At 35.4% G+C, this 18857-nt stretch overlaps 1 protein-coding gene across 4 annotated transcripts; it reads left to right on the top strand.

Moving 5' to 3' along the window:
• The first annotated feature begins 2651 nt into the window (after window positions 1–2651).
• On the top strand, window positions 2652–17736 carry LOC120338266 (alpha-(1,6)-fucosyltransferase-like). 4 transcript variants are annotated; one of them, XM_039406234.2, is made up of 12 exons: window positions 2652–2808; window positions 6187–6319; window positions 7604–7699; window positions 8033–8182; window positions 8696–8762; window positions 8919–9046; window positions 13181–13289; window positions 13775–14063; window positions 14158–14374; window positions 15493–15657; window positions 16339–16471; window positions 16953–17736. In XM_039406234.2, exons 1-12 carry the CDS (start codon window positions 2778–2780, stop codon window positions 17298–17300), a joined length of 1866 nt encoding a protein of 621 aa, XP_039262168.2. In that variant the 5' UTR covers window positions 2652–2777; the 3' UTR covers window positions 17301–17736. The 4 variants fall into 4 exon arrangements, with proteins under 4 accessions (XP_039262168.2, XP_039262171.2, XP_039262167.2 ...); XM_039406237.2 differs by lacking the exon at window positions 6187–6319 and having other exon boundaries at window positions 2670–2808; XM_039406233.2 differs by lacking the exon at window positions 2652–2808 and having other exon boundaries at window positions 2879–6319.
• Window positions 17737–18857: the final 1121 nt, after the last annotated feature.

Raw genomic sequence — 18857 nt, 5'->3', positions numbered from 1 at the left:
TGAAAGAAAACGATTAGCGCAAATATTATGTTACTGCGCGCAATTAGGTAAAAACGATGACGATTGTGGAGATAACTTTTTTCGAGACTCGTAAAGAACCTCAGAAGAGATATTTTGATATCTTTTCGTTAGATTCTAGCTGTTTCGAGTATTAGTAGACAGTGGTTCAATTAAGTTTGGCAATACTCATCAGTGAATGTTGCCTGTTTTTGTGTTTCGATTAAGATGTTTTTTAGTTTTTTTAAAGCCATATATTTGGTTATTATAAATAAACTATCCCAACAACCCAAAACACTACATATATTGATTTAGGATTTTGCCAGTTTAGGGGAAAGTTTAGAATAACGTTGAAGACAGAACAACTGTGGTTCTATATTTAATATTTTTATTTTACAACTGTACTATAACATAGCCTGGTGCTATTTTTTAGTGCTTTTGATATTCCAGAGATGTGTCCCTTGTATTCTATTTAAAAGATCTTGAAAAAATTATTACGAACCGATTATAACCTTTTCGTAGTCACTAGTCAGGCACTCATTGTTCACTTATTGTACTGTTATTGGTAAGGACGTTTGCAATCCAATTATGCTGTGATAGTGTGTCAAAAAGGCATATTTTGAATAATAATAATTGGCTGGGACCAGTTGTAGGGTCTTATTAAATGACATCTGTACCGCAGGAAAGACAGGCTTGTTTTCCAGAAAGAATAAACGTTGCTCTTGCCACCTTCTGAATATCCTATTTTTTAGAATGGTATTTGGGGTCCTAGGTATCTCGAATGACTAGCGTTTTTTGTTGAGATCTCTAGTCGGAGTTTAGAAGCCGTCAGCTCAGTACGCATGCGGCTCTTAACTATTCTTCATACGGATAATCTCCTTATCCTCTGAAATTCAAGTATTTCTGGTGAAAATTTTTCAATGAATAATGTTCAGCACACGTTTCAATACATTGAATTTATTGTTTCAAGTAATCCAAGAAGGCTGTCCCGTACACTGTGCAAATTTTTGGTATTTTCGAGCAAAATATTTCTTTGTTAGTTTGTCAAGACAAAATGTCAAACAAACCTTCAACCTTCAAATGTGATTGGAAGGAGAAGTATTTTTAAATTAAAATAGGCATCATTATGAAAATATGAAGCTAGCTATTGTTATATATATTGCGGAGGAATGCATCAATCACGATTGCGCCTCGCTTTTTCAAACTTCAGAAAAGTCAAAGCTAATGTTCAGTTTAGCGTTAAATTAGTTTTTACACCGAGTTTTGTTGATGTTATTATAAAATACATGGCTGAGTTTTGTTTTGTTGGTATTTTAATTTGCGTTTTTTATGCGGCTCTTTGCAACTTTGAAATTTGCCACCGACACTCAAAAAAGGTTGAGAACCACTGAGCTAAATTGTTGAAATAGCATATAAATATTTTTAGTTTGCTTCGAAGCATGTCCATTGGAGTGGCCAGTAAAAGGGGATTTTGGATGGTAGAATTTCTCATCGGGGTACATCTACAAAGTGACTTTACAAAACCTTCATGTTGATATTAAGATAGTGGAGAAACACAGTTTAACACTACAACAGGCCCAAATTCCTGGAAAGAACTGTTTTTTTTTTGACAGAAAAGGCGACATAAATCCTACAACTGTCTCAGCTTAACGTTAATGTCAATGTTACTAAAGTATACAGTTGTAAAATGCTTCATGCTAAAGAGTCTTGTTTCACACGAACACAAATATATTTCTGTAACGTTTCGTCTGGCCGAAGTCAGACTTCTTCAAACAAGTATTATACAACTGTATACAGTTGTAAAATGCTTGTGAACGGCTATTCTATTCCATTCAAGTGTCTTGCTTCACACGAACACAAATATATTTCTGTAACTCTTGAATTGAATAGAATAGCCGTTTACACTCTTGCCACGGCATCCTTGCAGAATACGCATACGGATCCACCTACGCAAAGGCATATAGGGGAAAAGTAGTTAGTTTCACGTAACCGCACTTGTTAGTTAGGATTTAAAACGATCGTATTCCGAATCAGCGCTTTAGGATGTATTTGCATAAACGCAAGTGAAATCCTCATTTTTATTTTTTAAGCGCCCTAAGAGGCTCATCATAATTGCAGCCGGAAAGGCTCATCAACGCAACACGCGTATTTTTTTTCAGCGCTTCAAAATTCATTAATGTGAAACGAAGTGTATCAGAGATAAACATTTGTTGTAATCTGTCAGCTGAGTTTAAGAACCAACGCCAAATCTTTTTCTTTCCAAACGCTGTTGAACACACAAATTCTGTCTCATAATCATAATTTCAGCTTTCTTATCCGAAAAAGGAACTAGAACAATAGACTGTTAGAATTATCGACGCGCTGTGCGTGCATTGAATCTTAGATTATGTCTAACTTATCAGTCATGAGTGGGAACTGTTCTTTGTATTTGTAAATATATACAATTGCAATACATGTATTTGGAACTATGAGCATGTCTTCATCAGATAGGATCAGAGCAACAGAATCAGACAGCAAACAACAGCAAACACTTTTTTATCCCCTAAATATCAAATGAAAATTAATGTGTTCATTTTTGGATCACCCCGTTACGCGCTATTTCATTCATACAGAATTTGGGTAATTCTATCAGGCATAACGGCGAGCGGCTATCGTCTTTTTAATCGCACCATCTATAAGTACAACGATGTCAAACTTCATTGTTCTCAGCTATTGAAGCTGTCGCAGTTCTGTACAGTATAATAGAGGGATAGAGTAGATGTTTGGATAACAGTGTTTTTATGAAGCGGAGATCACTCGGCAGTTTTCTCAGTAAGTCCGTATATACCCTCAATATTTTCGTGTATTCATTTTATTTTGCAACTGAAAAAGTAAAATTGTCCCGTGGGTACACCATGAAATTTATTAAAATTCAACAAATTTGTCGAAATCTCAAGGATTTTCGACATAGCTGTAATTTTTCAATTTCGTTGCATATTATTTTAATGTTTCTATACCCGATAGCACCTCTTCTTGGGTTAATCAGATTTTATACCGCGTTTTTGTTGAGCAAAAAAATCAGTCGAGCATCAGCTTTTTGAATATTATGACTGACAGAACAGTAGAAAGTTTGGAGATGACAAAGTGGTTTTGGGACCTGGTCACACAAGACACAATGCACGCACAATTCATGGTTTTAATAAATAATATCCTTCCCGCTATCTAATCAATAATTTGTAGATCAGTGCATAGGCCACCTAAGGGGATTAGTATCGACAACTATTACATCATGTTATTGATTTTTAAGAACTTTAACTGAGAGAAGAAAAACTGAAGGCATGATAGTTCAACTTTAAGTAAAACATAAAGTGAATTGAACTTTGTAAATTGATGAACTATTTATTAGTAATTACAATCTCTCTAACTCTTTGTTTGGTTCCACTAATTTATGTGAAGCTACATTTTCAGCACTTGTTGCAAATTACAGCTGACACCTGACACTAGCATGAATAATTGTGGGTACTTCCGTAGTATGTGAATCAAGATGGCGGACATCGGAACGTAGTATGTGTACCAAGCTAGAGTTGGGCCATAATTTAATGTGGCATTGACTTTGAGCGAAAATAGAGTCTGATTTTAAAGATTTATTACCATCATTTATGATTTATGATATTGTTATGATCACTATAATATATTCATAGCAAAGTATAAAATGTTTTAATCCTAAGTAAATGTTCATAATATATATTTACTTTCTGAACGCCTCTTTCAGTCTGTTAGGATCACCAGTTGACGTCACAGGTCTAACTTTTGGGTCATTAAAAGAAACCAAAACAAAATTGGTTGGTTGATCCACTGATCCAGCGCGCTCGTCGATTAACAACTAGAATATTAATTCAACTTTTGTAATTAGATAATTATCAAATCCATGTTGTATTGCTACGCATATACTTTTTTTAGCATATCACAATACAACATGTTGTGTGTATATACATGTTGTAAGTTGTAACTGCCAGCCTTCCCACCTAGCCAGCACTGGTAGGTGAGAATCTGTTATAGTTAGGAAAGACAGGAACATTTTGGTTCGACAATGCCTGCCCAATTTATTACACCTTGAGTGGACATGGGATTTGAAGATATTAATATATTTGAGATACTAGGCGGCGATGTCTAACGCTTTGTTCACTAGGTTGTCGTGCCCACAAATACAGAATATTAGTTAAAGCAAGCCGTACATATTGTGCAATCGAAGACTGAAGTACGCGTTATCAGGGCACGGAGAAAACAAAACTAAAGGCAGGTGCAAATTGATAAATAATCTATTACAAAAGAGTGAATGCGAACGACGAAACATTGTTTCAGCAGAAATTCAAAGTGCGATCCAGCAGTGTTGTGATCATTGCGATACAAAACTGCTGTTTTAGACTTCAATGTCACAAGCGTGACTATCAAAAGATGTTGTAACATTTTGCATAACAATCTAAAACGAAATATAAAACTGCAGATTTCATAATTAGTAGATAAATAAATGATCGACAAGTAACATTTCGTGAACTATAGATTTTGGGAGTAGAGTAAAATCAATAAAATGAAATTGAATATGGCTCTTGTATTGTGTCCAGTACTAACAACTTTCGAAAAACGATAGGTTTAAGTTTTCTTGGTACCAATCGAAGATTTTTTTGTTTCTCTCAACGAAAAACGTTAACACCGTAATTATCCCACATAATTTATGGCTTCGTTTACTAAGGCGCTGTTTGACCTCAAAAGTAAATCCTTGAGGCTTCGGCATAAAAACTTTTACTACAAGTCTAGTTCCGCGACATTTTCCAATTCTATAAATAACTGCCAATTAAGCGAAATCTCTGACGTGCACATGTCGTAGGTGTAATTGAAAGCTCCCGAAACTATTTGTAATAAAATGTCAGTAAAAAGCTAGCTATTTTCAGACTAGTAATTCAAAATTTTTGTAAACATATATTTATTATGAAGTTATACTGGATTAACTCAAATATATATTTCAGGATTTATGACATAACGAGGCTCCGGGTTTAATTTGAAATCCTTTATTTTTAACCGTGAATAAATATAGCACGACAGACAGACAATGGTATGCCCGGGACTAGAACAAAGCATTTGCGAGGCAGATGTCTTCAATGTTAATTAATTCTATCCTCCAATTTTCTCTCGTATTTTCATAAATTTATATCAAATAGTAGTCTGTTGTGTCGCAATTTTATTTTGATTAAAGTTGCTGAGCTCACGTGGTAATCTTTCTTGGTTTTTCAATTCAAACATTTTAGGTGAGGAATGTTAATGTAGTCGGGATTGTCGAAACATTTATCATAGTCTTAGGCATTCATCTTATTGATGTACAATCAGTAAACATAATAACAGCACAGTCGTTTTAATAATTTCATTGTTGAAGTTAGTGCAGAAAAAATTGGCCTCATTTTTTGAAATTTAATGGGTTTTGTTTTTTGGATCACCATGTTTGACAATATTTTATAAAAAGTGAGCAATCGATAGTCATCGTACACAGAAATACTTGCTAGTTTGTCCGAGAAATTCTGTCAGACATAACGACACATTGTTTTGAATTAAACCACTTATTCGCAACCGAAGTATCCAATTTCCCACTTTATTGTTATCAACTATTGAAGCGTAACTACAATCCGTAACATTGTCGTAGTTCTGTTTCGGCAACTACAACATCAATTCGTTAATGTTTAACTGAAATAAGAAAAACTGAAAGCGTGGTAGTTGGTGAATTGACCATTTATACAGCTAAATATTGGTAACCACAATCTATTTAACTCCCTGTTCACATGGTTACACTCATTTATGTGATGCTAGATTTTCAACACTCGTTGACATCAAGAGCAGGAAGAGGCTGATGGGATTGACACTGTTGTGTGAAATCAGTGAATGTCACAACAACGCAGTCGTTTCAATACTCTTATAGTTGAGCAGAAGGATTCAGTCGAATATTAGAGTAGCGAGCTGAGAAAAGGCTCAAACTCAATTCTCTTATTAGCAATGTTAAATTAGACGGGAGGTTTATTCCATCTCTCATGGGAACCGACGCATATCGAAAGGTGCTGCTCGGTTAGTCGTACGCTGTCGCAGCATGTAGCATGAAACACGGTGATGCAGTAACGATAGCCATTCTTGCTGTCTATTTTTGGTATGGATTTATGTTATTTTCAGATATGAGCCTTCAATTATTTATGGATAGTTGGCAGAATATGTTGAGAAAGCTGAAAAATAAAAGAAGGATCATCTTGTTGTTTATTTCTGTTGTAATGATCACTGCATCATATCATTTGATGTATTCGAGAAGGTGCGTGGTAAGTTATCTGTTCGGTATTAGCTTCATCATGGTTTTTGATGGCAACTTGTAGCTTTTATCTGAGAATAATATATTATATGGAGACTTCTGGAAAACGAACAAAGCCTTATTTAAAACAGACTTACTAAAATACTAGTATCCTAATTACTATGATACAACAGTACAAGCATAAGGAATACAATGTGGGAAATTGATATTCAAAGGCAATATCTGTGAAAGAATGCATTGTTTAGATCTCGCTGAAAGTATTAAAAGTGGGTTAGCAAGAAAATTTTTAGCTTTCTACCTTTTGAAAACAAAAATCGACTGCAGTTCAGAAACGGCCTCTTCAGAAACCCTTCTAGAACGTACATTTATCGCACGTTCGCCAGTAGGGTATTCAACCTCTATTGAAGCATATGTACATTTATGCTGATATTGACTATACATATATATATATGCCGGTTACAGAATCAGAAAAGCAGACAAAACCCAAATAAAGCATAAAAGCTTTATGATTTGAGACAAAAAATAGCCTAGTATCCGTTATTTCACTTGGAATTATGGTATAGCAATAGGTCAGGCATAGAGATTGAGTATATTCTAACCTCGATTTGTTAAGTTTACTGTTATTTACAATAATGCAACCATAATATTCGAAAATATTTGTATGTACCACTGTTGTGTTTGGCAAATACAACGCCCAATGGAACTCGCACACGGTTGAAAATGACGCAAAGATCTCTGTAATTGTCGTTAACCTAATGCAAAAGTACGCCGACAAGTTTTCAGTAAAACGTCATCAGCGGACCCTACTAATTATCGGTCGATTTCGGCAGGGTTGACTTTTAAAAATTTATGTCTTGCGAACGAAGTCTACTTTATGTATAACGCCAAAAAATATATAAAAATCAAATACTCTACAAAAAATTGTCCGTGATAAGTTGATACATTCAAAGGTGGGACATGGCACACACATTCAAAATTGAATCGAAACTACCTTAACAAATTTTTTACTCGGATGCTCACAGACAGTCAGAACTACCTTGGCAAATTAAAAAAAAAACGTTGAGGAAACACTATGATGCGTGGGCAGGTCTATCTATGTCTAACGAGGCTCATATCCGTCACAGCAGTCACGCTAGAACAGCAATGTGCCATTAAATACAAAAATAAAAACGTTGCAAATACGGATACTCTTGATTCATTATTACAAATTTACAGAGTTTTTTAGGTCATATCATCTATAGGTAAAGCTGTCATTTACCAGCAGCTTATTTCTTATTTTAATTCCAGGTATTCAGTTTCCGAGCAAATAAAAGCATCTACGAAGTTATCGAGATGGAAGGAACAATTATTGGTGCCTCGTATGGGTAAACCTTGTCTACGCAGGTGAGAGACCTTTCTTTTACAATTTTAGCGAAAATACTTTCGGAACTGATGGCAAATGCTTGATATATTCACTCAATTTTGTAATTCCCTTTTGAAATACAACCCATGTAATTATTTGTTGCACAGAAATTATTTGTTGCTGGCATATCGTTGACAACTTTCCAGATTAAATTGTACACTCTTGAACATGTTTTTTCCGTAGATGTTTTTTGGGAATAACCAGCATGCAGGTAGATTAGATTTGGGATTATTTATTCAAACAATTGCCAGATAACTTCTTTTTGTTATGCTTTGAATTCCTCAAACAAGACTTGCCAAAATTGTTTGTTTCAGCTTTAACGAATCAAATCAACATGGAAAAAAGAATAGAATTAAGATCATTCAATCAAAATTTAAAAAGTATTGGATTACAATATCAGCATTATTCATAAATCAATCTGGACGAAATGGAAATATCCTTCAGTCGCTTCGGGATGGATACGAGTGAGTTCCCCGTGATGTTACAGTTGCCCAAATCAAATTTGCGATATTAATTAATGGAAGATTGTGAAGAGGACAGGATTAAATATTTGTGACCAGTTGACCACGTATAATTTTTTTTGCGTAAATTCTTGTCGCTGAATTGCAATGATGCGTCAGAGACCATCTGATGATTTAGTTGCAAACTTCAACCATTCAACAATTTAGGTGACCGTACATTTGAACCCATGTACATTTGAACCCACGTGTATATCCGCGGGTTCAATCTATATTCGGGTGCTAAAACCCATGGGTTAGGGTTAGTATGGGTTCAACTATCCGTAGAACAAAAAAAATTTCCATATGTGCAATAGCATGCAGGTGCAATTGTCATGGGTTCAAATGTACGTGGGTTCAAATGTAATGGAACCAACAATTTATACCGGAATTCCCTAAAAATTATATTTGCTGAATAGTATCGGTAGAATTTGTGAATAACAAATTTCCTTTCTGCAATGAACAATATTATTTTCACAGTACTCTCGTCAGTCAGTTTGATTCCGTCGGCCGATTTCTCGATGGCGAACAATGCGAGACCGAAGCGGTAAGTAAACATTAGTGTTGAATGGTACATTGTTTCGATACTAAAATAATTCTAACAATCAAAAATGTTCCAATGGATTATCCCACATAGACGATGTCTTTATTTTTTGAACTACATTGCCAATAATAAATTTCTGTTTATCTTTATTCTTCGCAGAAATCAGAATTCAAGGTTTTGTGGAATTTACTTGAGGATGTCAAGAACTACTGGCTACACATCACATCATCTGCCCGAAAACTCGATCTACCAAGCACCGTGCATATGAATGTAAATGATGGATACATGTACGTTTCAATATATAGTCGTGGGTGGTTGCGCACATATCCAAGTAATATAGCCATATTTAAGTTAACTTATTTAATTTCTCAAATTCGCATGATAGAAATACATGCTGGAGAAAAGCAAATATTCCTAATCAGTTCCAGTAAGTGAAATGAGTGTTTGTACCGGTATCGTATTGAATAATTTCATCGTGATGACGTTTTTCACGAAACTCTTCGCTCTATGTACTAATTCACACGACGGACACAGGTGACATGCTCAAACACTTTATATATGTACTTGTGAAATGCTACGTATTGTATGGCTGAATGAATGTTTCGTAGCAGACTTCCGGCAGTCGGCAAAGCAGGTCAATTATATTGCTTCCTGATCAGCATTTGTTAATCGTTGTTTCGCGTTTGTGCCTAGGTGTTGACATGGCAAATTTTTTTGTTGGTTTTTACCAAAATTGGGCAAATATAAAACTACCAGAACCAAAAATTGATTCATGAATTGTTGAATTGATGAAATTTAGGGGAATTTTATTAAAATACAAAAAATATGAATCAAAAATTATTGAAAGCACCTAATTCGGAATGTTACTCAGGATAATATGATCTATAACAAAACAATAACGATTGAATACTGACGGTAATTCACAGTAATACAGATTCCTTCCCTATCCAGTGCGCGCTTCCCATACGTAACTGTGTTGTACCAATTTCTAAAAAGTATTTGCAGTCTCAATTGTCAAGCAGCCTATGTATAATCAAAATGAGACCACAGATGTGATGAATCAAGTTTGTTCTATTATTCGCTAAATTCGAAATGATTTGGTGTTCTACGCTGTAAGAAGTCTTCGTTGATGCACTTTCAGCATTCAGCATTGTTCAAAGTTCATCAATATTATTCGAATTCGATTTTTGGACGAATACATCAATTACTAACATTCGCTTTTTAAAATTCAAATTTACCTATTATTTTATATCTGCATCAACCAAACTTTCACACGAAACTTGCTAACCACTAATTGACAGAATAGTACCATCGCTGGAATTGTTTTGGCATCGTTTAATGATAGAGAGTTTACGTGCTGCAAAATGGTTATTTTCAGAACCCCAGTTGAAATGCTTGTGCCCCTGTCCCTCTTAATATTAATATACAATATAATATGGAACTTAAATTTCGTTCTCCTATAATAGTTTGCTTTAGAACTCATTTTGTAAACAGCTGCCCACATTTCATGGTAAAACATGTAGTACTATCATTTTGCTGTCCCGTTTTCTGCGGTTCTTTTGGTCATAAGTTATATGGTATATAAGTTATAAGGTTCTGTCAATCTCGTGTACGTTATTATATTCAATAGACTCGACAACAAACGTCCAATCTGTGCATGTAGGTGTAAAAATGCGAGATTATGTCTGGATTTGAGCGTGATGCTAGGAAGTATCCATAATATATATCAGGGTTGTCCAAAGCCAGGCCCGCAGCGTCATTATCCGTGGCCCGCGTAGCCCTTGCTGAAGGGAAATCGAAAAACCGCATTTGGTGTTGTTTCGTCTTAAAAATATTCTGAAAATCTTTTCGACATCTTGTTACATGACTAATGTCACTGAATTGACTAATATTATGGCTAGCTGAAGCAACTAGCGAAGTTGAATAGTGTGCTTGGGTAGTCCAAATTCATTGACTTTCCATCTTTTTGGTTGGGAATATGTTCCAACTTTATAATAAGTAAATATAATAAATAATTAATAATGTTATGTCCTGAGAATATATTTCCTTCTGGTGATGTTTTGCAACCAGACTAAACAATATTACACAATATGATTCTAATATGTCAGAAAAATTAGTAATTACTCTCTTGTACCTTACATTTGGTAGAATATGATAATCAATCATTCAGCAGGTATGAAAAATGTAATCTAAATAAGAATTTTGCTATTATGTGAGCAATGAGCATTTCCAAATTTTGCTTTGAGAACCCCATCGATGTTCGAGAGCACTTACATTCGCGGGAGCACTTTCTCCGTTATGAAGAGTTTGAAATCTTACATTTAATGTAGATAGAGCAAAACTTTTGCATGTTTCAGTGATTTTTCAGGCGTATTTTGCATGTTTTAGCTTGATAAATGACAAACACTGATCAATTGTTTGCACTATGAAAGTGTTTGTTTTGTATTGCCCTGTTTACCTATTTCTGACACTATTGTGGCCCGCGAACAATGCAAAATTGATTTTGTGGCCCGCGAAGGCGACAACAACCTTGGACCACCCTGCTGATCTATATAGTAGCGCTGGCGTTCACTTTACATTCTCACGAAGAATAATTCTAATATCTGCAAAAAAATCCCAAGATATTCAATTAGCAAATTAACAACAACAAAACAATTAAAAGTTGTTTGATATACATCACATTGCTTAGTTTCAATTTATTACAGTGCGGAAAGAGGTCGGTTGAGTGGAGCTACTGTGTGGTAATTTTAATAGTTTTTGCATAAAACCTATATATAATGGGATAAAATGGCTCATTGTGCATGAATTATTTGTATTGTTTCATTTTCAATAAGTGATATGGTAGAGAATAACGGATATCGTAGTCATTTCCTAATAAATGTTTTTGTGTCTAGTTATGTGTCGATGATAATTGTTTTAATTAATTTGTGAATAAACGCGCATTCAGCGTTTATTTTTGTGAACCGCTGTGTGTAATAAAAGGTATTTCGTAAAGCAAAATTGAAATATATTTTTTACTACATGGAAAACTACATGCGACTACTCTTTTAATTTTATCAGCAATATATTTTTCAGCTTATATTATCAAAAGGGGATAGGCGAGACTGACGAGTTTTTAGTCTCAAATCCACTCGCATCCAGAAATTTAAATACTGTTAAATTGCATTTGAGTTTATTAGAGCGTAATTTCCTGAGCCTGCGTTCTGTCCATATAGGGAATGTGCTATTCTGCTGAAGGTATATGTAGTGAAGGATATTTGAGGAGTTGTTATAACGCGAAAACTGCCCACACGCGTTAAAAAAATGCAATTATACCCTTTCCCCTGGCTGTGGGGACTCGCTAACTTGTCTTCGAAAACTGATATATTTAGCACCAAAAACTGGTATGCTATTGCCTACTTCGTGAGACTGTGGTAAATTTTAATATTTCTATCAATGAAATTGATCTTGTTTCGCTGGAGTCTGTATAAATTTGAAATGATCTCAATCAGTGAAAACGGGAGCTTAGTCGATGAAATTCAACCAACACGAAAATAAAATGCTGTATATTCGAACAATTTTTAACATTAGGTCTTGTAAATGTGGTCATCAGAACAAAATTTTGCATTTTAGTAGTTTTGGTCATGATGCGTTTTCTTTGTCGGGCTGATTGATGAAGTTTAACAAGTTTACGTATTTTACCTAATATATATAAAAAGTGTTTTTTCGTGATACAATATCAATAGGGGGTTGATATGTTTTCATGGATGCTTATTTTAATATTTATTTTCCAAACTGCCAGATGAACAAGATCAATCAGACCGAAACTACATGAAATGTGAAATTATACCGCGGTTACCACATTCTTCATAATACCCAATGTTAACAAATGTTCGTTCACTCGTTTCGTAATTCAATCCAATAATTTAGCCTTTGTCAACTCGAATGGAAAATAATCTAAGATTATTACTTATCGAGTGGATGAACAGTTTTCCTCAACTTTAAGTAAAGACCCATAACCACAACCAAAGTTACTCCTATAATATACCAACTCTGATGAGTCAACTGATGACACACACCACTCAGCTGGGAAGACACTAGTTTCCAGAAATCCAATAAAAATACAGTTACCAAGTTTTGGCTTAGTTTTTGTTGTTGATGGTATTGTCTTTGTGTCACAAAGCAACGGACCATTTGAATTTACCCTTTTAATAGTACAACTGAAGTGTTTCCTAAAAGGGTTTACCTTCGCGTACGTACTCCTACTTCTCTTGGCTACATGTGTTAGGTGATGGTAGTGTGCCGTAACATAAGAACATAATGGTAACATAAGAGACTCCATGTGCGTTTTTTTGTGCGTTATGTGTTTAAGAATATTTCACGTTAATTTGCGAATTAATGTTCATATGATATGGCTCTTTTTACTTTACTATGGTTTACAGAGATCTGCGGAAGGAAATAAAAGAAGTTATGGATGAGTCGACTGCAGTTGCTAGAAAAAATATCAAGAAGTTACAAACCATTGTACAAGATACGATACAAAAACAGCAGGTTTGAAAGTGGTCATTTTTATATTTTGTATGATTGTTTGCAAATTGACAACTGAACAACATTTCAGAATATTATGGTGCTATTCCTCCTCTACTCGTCCTCTAGAATGATTTCTTGGATTCTGTGTATCTTAGGTTTGATTAAAACAAATCTATGATACACAACTCAAAGAATTAATAGTGGAGCAATAACAAGTTAGTTATGAATTTCCTTTTGAGAAATACAGACAATCTCACAAGCTGAATTCCTTTTTTGATTATTTTGGAAAATATGTTAGCACTTCATTGCCCCATGAACTTTATTATTGCATAGAGATTTTTAAACATCAGGTGTGTTCTCTGCCATATTGATTATTGAAAAACGCAGCTAAATTAGAAATCAGCATGAAATACTATTTATTCTAGAATTTCTCAAATAAAAGTATTTAAAATTGTACTCATATGCTATGCTAAAATAAGCACCTGAATTTGATTTCTCAATTTCAGAATCCTGTGGATTGTAAAAAGGCCCAACTTCATGTTTGTAACGTACGAAACATAGCTGGATTTGGTAGCGAATTGCATTCCATAATACAATGCTTCCTTCCTGCGTTTGAAAAACAAAGAACTCTAATTTATCGGATGGAAGGATGGAAATACGACTCTGATGGTTGGAGTCATATCTTTGCTCCACTGAGTGGCTGCGACGACTTCAAAATACCATTATTTTCTCTCTATAAGTCTGAAATTAGACGTGTTATTCCTCCTAAATTGATGTTCGGACTTCTGGACCCAGGTAGGTTTACAGATACAGATAAATATAGATCATTTTCTGTTGTTAATTTCCAGTGTTGAAAATTTTGATGGTCAAAACTTTCTCTGATATCTAGTTGACTTCGTGGTGAGAGGAGGTCCTGCACTAGCACCTGGGTGGACAGCAACATCAATCCCATGCGAAATAGCAAATGATCTTGTAGAAAATCATGGGCATCCTTATGTGTGGTGGATATCACAATTTGTTGGATATGCTATGAGGATGCAATCTGAACATAAGAAAAAAATACAGAATAAATTGGAAGAAACTGGTTTCAAACATCCAATAGCTGGGTGAGTTCTTGGCTTTGTTCTCTTTGCATTGGATCAAACATTGGTAAACGATCAGTGCAAAAATGTACGATAAGAAAACTAATATTTTTGTACTTCGCAAATAGTGGCAACAAACTGGTGAACATACTTTTCTGTAATATCCTAATAATGGTTGGTCACAAAAGTTCAATGTCTTGGATAGAATGTAATTAAGCGCAAGAGTGAAATATTATGCAAATTTCCCGATTGATTGTCTATGGTAGTGGTTCCTAAAGTATGGGCCGCGACCCATTTTGAAAATGGGTCGCGCCAAGCTCGTCAATGCAAGAGCAATCTTAGAGGAGTGGCTGAACCTTTGAGCTGGTTCATTGTATCAATTGATCTTCAACAATGAACTATAATTTGTTAATTACGGAAAGAACTGTCTTGAGCACATTCTTGCGTCACAGTTTATACCAGTAACGTGTTTTGTGTCAGTTACCATGCAAGTCGCTTGTCGTTGTTATGACCGCGCGATGTCATCTTATTGAAGCAAAATAACCAAAACGATGTGATGAGTAATGGGTGGTATATTGCGAGTGTTGCCGAAGGCCTAGCTAGAATGTCATGTTTGCAACGGACAGCGGTATAGGTAATTGGAAATGAAGCTTTGACTTTTCTGCTACCATTCGCGACCACGTGTCTGTGCGAGCAAGGATATTCCGTACGGTTATTAAAACCAAGGCTCACAATCGCCTGGATTCTAGTGACGACTTGCGCATCTCCCAGTGAAATAGAGTCGATATATATAATATAAAATGAAGGGGGAATTTCATTAATCACACTAGGTCAATTATCTGTATTTGAGTCAATGAGTACTGACATTAGAAATACATTTGCAATGTTAAGGATTGGGTCGCGACTCGCGAGTATTCATAAAACTCAGATTTGGGTCGCGTTCAAAAAAGTTTAAGAACCACTGTCTATAGTCATGCCGAATCTATTTCCCTACTGGTTTGACAAGGTTTTATAAAGGGCTCATTAGTCATTATATTAAGCTAGATGTCCCTAGAAATAAAGACACTACAAAACCAGAGTCGTTTACCCTTTGAATTAGAACATGAACTGCCTCATCAACGATTCATTTTCGTATTTTCAAGAATTCATATCCGACGAGGCGACAAATTGGAGTTGGAAGCCTCAAAACATGAAGTTGAAGAATATATGTTTTTTGTTGAAGTTTGGTTCGACGAACAAAATATAAAACAACGAAGAGTTTATGTTGCAACAGACGACAATTCGGTTTTAGGGGAGTTGAAAAACAAGTATGTATTGAAATATATTTCATTTTTTTGTCACTTATAATTCTCTTTGTGAGATTGTACGTTTTATTGGACCCAAAGTGTGCTTATGGATCGTTTTCTTATTGTTGTTGTGGTGATTGTTGTTATTATTGAGAAAAATCGCCTATTTCATAACTAATATACCAATCGGTTTAAGTTTTCAGTATTTCAAAAAATAGTTCAAGACGCAAGAAGGTCTTACTTTAGTTTTTACTTTTTCTCCGAATGAATCCGATGCTTCATTCAAAATTTCCTAAATAAATAAGCACACCAGTTGTGGCATGAATGAATGTTTATTCTGCCCCCTTTCGTCACAGTTGTCAGCCGATCTTTGCAGCAAACTCTGTACTCAGTTCAAAGGCCTTATATATCGTACCGGTACAATGCGCCACCTCTGTGTTCAAGTAATTGGGAATTTGGGTTCTTTCGTTTATGAATGTCATCAAAAATCACCACATTGGCCAAGTTCAAAATCAATGCGAAATAAAGATTACATTGAAAATAGTTGCCCATCTTAGGCAACGCCTATATTCGAGTAGCAAAATATCTAAGGAAGGCTAAAATTGTACAAAATGTTAATGATCATAACCTAAGGCAGATGCTAATTTTAGGTTTAAAAGTATGTTAAAACATTTTCTATTCAACTTGCACTGTATTAACCAGATATCCAAAGTACGAATTTATTACGACACCAACCGACACTAATCAAGAAGGCGTTGGAGGCCTAGAGGGTATACTCACAGACGTGCATATACTTTCACAGTGTGATTTCGTTGCATGTACAGGAACTTCTAATGTAAGTAAATAATCAGAAAGAAAATGTAAATGTCACATTTTTACCAATCTCGTACCGAAAATTTGCTTAGCATAACACATTCCATGTATTGTACTGTTATTCAATTGCACTCTTCAGTTTGAAATCGTCAAGTGAATTACACCTACCGGTAATCAATTGTGGATCATGGATGATGGAGTGGTGGGACAATGTTTAAATTACGATTCATCCACCATTAGTCTATCACATTTCTTTCCGAACGCACGCGTGGGCATGAATGCCTCAAGGCTTCAGTAACTGTATGATTTCCATTGTCACAAATTTGCATGTTATGTCAAATCAGTATACTACCCGACCAAATCAAACATTCACTCATTCATATACTCCACGTGTATAGCCCATGAGCGGAACGACCTAATAATAACTCTATATTTATAATGTAATCTTGTAATCAAATTTTGTTCTACTTCCTGAAACATTAAAATAAAACATTTCTTTTAAGATCTGTCGACTAGTATACGAACTATTGACATTTCATCATCACGATGCTCCGTTTAGATGGCAATCGGTTGATTGTTTGTATTATTTAAATGGAAACGAGTATCCATATGTGGCAACGTCGAATTATTCGGGTTATGGAGGCATGAAATTAGGTGAAGGAGAATACTTAGAAATAGTGCGATCTGCACCTTCATATGTTCCTGACGGATTAGCTTATGGCGAAGATCTGAACAACGGGGAAAGCGGGAGTATGCCCTTCTATAAAATCAAACCGCTTGATGTGTGTAAGAAAATGCCGGGATTTGCAATGAAAAACCTCAGTAACATAATTTCAGATGAGAAAAACTGAACGTTTATGCAATGCTTTGAAATGTGACAGCCCAAAAATTACTTGGCCTGATTATATATGAACGTCAGTACTATCTTGTGACAGTTAGAAGTTAAACAAAATCGAAATGCAGATGAGACACAACACTATGGTACAAATTTACTATGCTGGAATTTCAAGAAAAACGCTATGCTTGATATTGTCATATTTTCACTCGTTCTATTTTCTATATGCAAAAACGACGTTTTCGACACCGTGAAGATGGAGAGAAAACGACCTCCATTTCAAAGCGTTATCGAATCGATTCTATCGTTTTCCATACATGCTCAGTATGAGTGCAACACTGTATACCTATTTATTATGATTTTTGTATTTATCTGAGTAAATATGCAAACTAGTAACATGACATAAGCAAATTATTAACTGATTTTGGAAATAAATACTTAAAGATGCAATATTCGAAAGATTTTTTTGAATCATCTCAGCATGGAAGCCGGTTTGTTAGTTTGAATTAGAAGTTAAGGGTACATTTCATGCCAGTGGTGAACTTGACATACAGTTTTTGTTGATATGATACGAAGATGCGAATGTCTTTTGCAAAGGAGTCCCCAAATGTATGCCTCAACAGTATGTAGCAACGAGTACATAATTTGACAATACTCGTTGTTATTACGCAGCATGAAAGATGGGCGCTGTGGTATTCGTTGTTGACTTCTGTGATATGTACTGTATAAAGGGTACTGCCGTAGTATGTGTACCAGGTTAGGGTTAGGCACAATTTTATTCCGATTTTCCTCAAAAACAAAAATAGTTACCTTCATATTGGTACACATACTTGTAGAGCGCCGTATAAAGTAGCCTACTGTATGTATGATATGCACTGTATAAAGATGCGTATTGAAGATTATTTATTTGATATGATATTGTTTTCAACGATGAAAATTCCATTTTGACATTTTTATTGGCATACATAAATATGCATTTAAAAGGTCCGGGGACTGGGACCGTTATGTTTTTTTATACGTACATTATAACAAAAGTGTAGTCGTGGATCAGTGGACATATTTCGGCGAGCAAAGACCTCAAACGAGCTCGGAAAAACCACTAGGGGAAGTCGACTGAGTAAATATCCCCATCTCAATTGGGAAACTCGCATACACTCTACGAAAGGCGGAGAAATTCAATGACAAACTAAAAGTGTCGAAAATGAGCGTGGAGTCGGATTAGCCGGAAATGTCGGGATATTCGCTACAGGCTCGATGAGAACTCCGAATGAAGTTTCTGACGCAGTTACAAAAGACCACCATAGCGGCGACCGGTCACACCCAAGCCAAAAGCAGCCTGGTTCTCAGCGGCATAATAGCCTAGGGCAGGGGTGGGCAACCCCTGGCACGCGAGCTCATTTATTCGGCACGCGAGCGAGGTCTCGGAAACGGGTTCATTCTCCTTCAGATAGAAAATTTCAAGACTGCTGAAACTAGGTGTTCATTTATTCATGATCGTTCGTTAACAATCCGGTATTATCGTATTTAAACTATTTTTGTCCTTTCGTGGCATATGGCTACAAATATATTATGA

This window comes from Styela clava, chromosome 10 (genome assembly GCF_964204865.1).
Source record: "Styela clava chromosome 10, kaStyClav1.hap1.2, whole genome shotgun sequence".
NCBI classification, from domain to species: Eukaryota; Metazoa; Chordata; class Ascidiacea; order Stolidobranchia; family Styelidae; genus Styela; species Styela clava.
This window is presented reverse-complemented; position numbering and strand designations above follow the sequence as displayed.